Source organism: Morone saxatilis, unplaced genomic scaffold, assembly GCF_004916995.1.
Source record: "Morone saxatilis isolate NCDOM2014 unplaced genomic scaffold, NCSU_SB_2.0 Contig3, whole genome shotgun sequence".
NCBI lineage: Eukaryota > Metazoa > Chordata > Actinopteri > Moronidae > Morone > Morone saxatilis.
This window is the reverse complement of record NW_023339873.1, coordinates 21844852-21847699: the sequence shown is the minus strand read 5'-3', so window position 1 is coordinate 21847699 and position 2848 is coordinate 21844852. Positions and strand designations below refer to the sequence as shown.

The window sequence follows — 2848 nt, the reverse complement described above, 5'->3', positions numbered from 1 at the left end:
CTTTCTAGTCTTCCGACCACCCCCAAAGCGGCTTTACACGAGCATGCCAGCATTCGCGCCTTTGCCCACACACATTCCACCAGCAAAGCCCCATTTGAACAGAAATAACACATTCATAGACACTCCACACCACCGATGGCATAGCACGGGAGCCAATTTGGGGTTCAGTAATCTTGCTCACATGTGGCAGGAAGACGGATCGAACCAACAACCTTCCGATTAGGGGATGACCGCCCTGTCCTTCTCACGCAAATAAGCGCCCAAATTGGCTGAACTTCGACAATTTCAAAAAGATCAGTAAGGACCCCTGAAAAAATTGACGAGAGGAATTGATGAAATAAGAAACAGGCCGGATCTAAGAGAGGAGTCATTGGTTTTAAAAATGTTGTAGGAACTGATGTCAATAGGGACGGAGGAGGGACGCATGGATCGACAGTTTTTAAAAGGATCTGTAGAAGAAAGTAGGAGCCCAATCAGGAGCAAATCAGACAGTAAAGTGGGAGCGACTGGAGGCAGGGGGGCAGAAACAGTGAATTGGGACGTAAGACCTTAGACCATCGATCTTGCCAATGAAAAAAGACAGGAATTTTTCACAGTCAGCAGGAGAGGAGGCATGAATAGCAGGAGGAGATGGAGTTACAAGCTGGTTGATAGTAGTAAACAAAAACCTTGGGTTATGTTTATTGCTAACAATCAGATCAGAAAAGTAGGCAGCTCGCGCATCTTTAATAGTCTGGTTCAGGTTAAACAGTAGTTCCTTCATGTAGAGGCGGTGTACCTCAAGTTTGTGCTTTTTCCAATTTCGCTCGGCCTTCCTATATTCCCTTCTTTGTTGTCTAATGTTATCATTAACATCACACCTGGACCAGATCTGACTTCCAAACTGTCTGTGATGACACAAATCATGGCCGTAAGCCCCGCCCCTCAAAATCAGCTGCTCAGTGAGTACACAGAAACTTTCCACTTTCACAGTGTGAAACAAACGCCAACCTTTAGGTACCACCCATACACACCAAGGTTGGGTCGGAATACAAGAATCTGACAAATGGCCTCTCATAGAATGGGTGTTCAGAGTTCCCATGTGTCAAAAGGGAATTTGAGGTCCTGGGTTCCTCCAGGAACCATGACCAGGTCTCCAGAAGTCTCTACATGTCCCAGGACAGGTTCTCATTACTCGGGGTACCACCAATGTAGTGGAGTCTCCAACTAACAAATCTCATTTTGACAAACAGGAATATTCCTGACAAACGGAACACTTGTCCGACACGGGATCTGAGAAATGGGAATGTGGGCTTCTGACGTTTAGGAGGAATCTTTGGGGTGGTTTCCCCAAAAGTTGTCCCAAAATGTATGTTATAATATGAGGTTATAATATAAGGTTATAATATGAGATTATAATATAAAGTTATAATATGAGGTTTTAATATAAGGTTATAGTATAAGGTTATAACATAAGGTTATAATATAAGGTTACAATATAAAGTTATAATATGAGGTTATAATATAATGTTATAATATGAGGTTATATTATAAAGTTACAATATAAAGTTATAATATGAGGTTATAATATAAGGTTATAATATGAGGTTATAATATAAGGTTATAAGGTTATAATATAAAGTTACAATATAAAGTTATAATATGAGGTTATAATATAGGGTTATAATATAAGGTTATAATGTAAGGTTATAATATAAAGTTATAATATAAGGTTATAATATAGGGTTATAATATAAGGTTATAATATAAGGTTATAAGCCCTGTGTCTGCTCATCCTGCTGCAACTGGATGACTGTGTGCAGAACCTTTTTAAAATCAAGTCTAAAGAACCCTTTTAAAATCATGTTTAAGTGTGAAGGACCTTTTTAAAGGTTACAGTTTGTCTGAAAATGAAGAAGAATGAACCTGACAACATGAAGAAGAAACATCTTAAGAGAACGTTAATGAATCATCAACACACAGACACATCTGAATGCAACACAGCACAGGCTTTATAATGACATCACTTCCTGTTCACAGCTTACATCATAATATCCGAAAACCTTCAACTCTGGACTTTAGCACCAAAACCCTTGACTACCAAACAGGGACTAACCCTAATGCTAGTGCTAATGCTAGTTAACAGAGTCAGAGAGTATGGAGGTGGAGCTACAGAACACATAAGATTACATCATCAACAGGAGGCGTGGCTTCACAGTGCAGAGGCGTGGCTACAAGGTGCAGTTGGCCTCTGGAGAGAGTCGACATTTTGCCACCGTCAGGTAGGTCTCCACCTGTAAACACAGACATCATCATCATCATCAGTACATCTTCATCATCATCACTACATCTCCACCTCCTCCTCTTCCTCACCTTATGCATGTCTTTTTTGAAGCAGGCCAGCAGTTCGTAGGTTCGTCTCAGCGACTCATCGGCTCCAAGACTTTGGTAATAGTTTCCGTACGGAGCCAGTTGGAGGGTGGAGCTGTCAGGGAACATCTCTGCTCCGTCCTGATTGGCCTGCAGGATCAGGTGGTTACTCAAACACGTAGGCTGGGTACTCACATGACACTATGATTAACCTGTGTGTGTGTGTGAGCGCACTCACCCCGATGAGCAGCAGGATCCCGGTCTTCAGTTCAGACAGTTTGGGTGAAATCTGGTTCCTGGCAGCAGGACCTACAGACAGAGAACGACTGGGGAACTCCCAAGACTCAATCAGTCGATAGGAGATAGACAGCAGCTTCAGAACCTGGAAGCAACCGATCAATAGAGTTAGAGTTAAAGGGGAACTTGGCAACTCTAGCCATTTCTTCGCTGGTTTTCACTTTTGTCATTGCATGTTTTTCTCAACGAGCTCCCCCTACAG

At 42.0% G+C, this 2848-nt stretch overlaps 1 protein-coding gene across 1 annotated transcript; it reads right to left on the bottom strand.

Moving 5' to 3' along the window:
• Positions 1-1969: 1969 nt before the first annotated feature.
• Positions 1970-2731, bottom strand: gh1 (growth hormone 1; the record flags this gene model as incomplete). Its single annotated transcript, XM_035674082.1, is given in 3 exon segments — positions 1970-2273; positions 2353-2499; positions 2588-2731. Coding segments are annotated over 3 exon segments (354 nt in total), but the record flags the coding sequence as incomplete, so codon positions are not given.
• Positions 2732-2848: the final 117 nt, after the last annotated feature.